This window comes from Guillardia theta (genome assembly GCF_000315625.1).
Source record: "Guillardia theta CCMP2712 unplaced genomic scaffold GUITHscaffold_37, whole genome shotgun sequence".
Lineage (NCBI taxonomy): Eukaryota > Cryptophyceae > Pyrenomonadales > Geminigeraceae > Guillardia > Guillardia theta.
In genome coordinates this window covers 152,683-153,547 of record NW_005434637.1, presented here as the reverse complement: position 1 = coordinate 153,547, position 865 = coordinate 152,683, and the positions used below count along the sequence as shown (strand labels likewise).

Here is an 865-nt window from a genome sequence, read left to right as displayed (position 1 = left end):
GATCTCCCTTCGCTTCAGCTCCTCGCAATGACCTTCGGCTCTTTACACATACCCGAAGACCTTGAGGCTCGGTGTTTAACCCAAAGATGATCCCGATTGGGCGCGAGTGACAGAAAATATCTCTCTTCAAACAACGCAACTAACCTTATAATCTCTGAGCCCGCAATGAGCTCCAAGCTTCTCGCTCTCTTCAAGCAGCCCTCCCGCCTCACCGTCCTCCAGCGCAGATCCCAGCACTCCCTCCAGACCCACGACGATAACGTGCACTTCTTCATCCTCCGCTGGCACCCCACCAAGAAAGCCGATCGCCTCCGACCCCTGCCGGGAGGGCCCGGGGGCGAGCGGGGGGGCTTCGACGAGCAGGCGTTCGCGGACGAGCTGCATCGGGTGGTGCACGAGGAGCTGGAGGAGGAGGAGGCGTGGCTCTTCAAGATCTACGCTCAGAAGACATACCTGGACGTGGACTGCATCTCGTACCTGTCTGTGAACCGGCAGGCTTTCAGCAAGGAGAGGTTCGTGTGCAACTGCACCATGTTCGTACCGGTGATCACGTGGGGGAGAGTGACGAGCGTGCTGGGGCTGCTGGAAGGGATCCGGGAGGAGGCGGACAGGGAGGACGACTTCTTGCAGCTTGCGCTGGCGATGATCTACCTGCTGGAGAAGAAGGCCGGGAGGGCGAGGCTTGTGCTACCGATCCTGCGAGACGAGGGAGGAGGGCACGTGTCGCTGAGGGAGGCAGTGGAGAGGCTGAGCGGGAGGGGGTCGGGGGTGAACAGCGAGAGGGCGTGCGGACTTCTGCAGGGGGCGGGAGTGAAGGAGGAGCGGGAGAAGCTGCTGGGGTATCTGAGGAGCGTGTCTGTGCGAG

The 865-nt window shown here is 61.5% G+C and overlaps 1 protein-coding gene across 1 annotated transcript in view; it reads left to right on the top strand.

Annotated features, from left to right (window-relative positions):
• Positions 1-165: 165 nt before the first annotated feature.
• The window catches only part of GUITHDRAFT_109015 (hypothetical protein), a gene marked incomplete at both ends in the record, with an annotated part of 3,562 nt that continues 2,862 nt past the window's right edge, over positions 166-865 (top strand). Inside the window, one exon of the mRNA XM_005831895.1 lies at positions 166-768. Within this exon, the coding sequence (XP_005831952.1) occupies positions 166-768 (603 nt within the window). The remainder of the gene's footprint in view (positions 769-865) is intronic.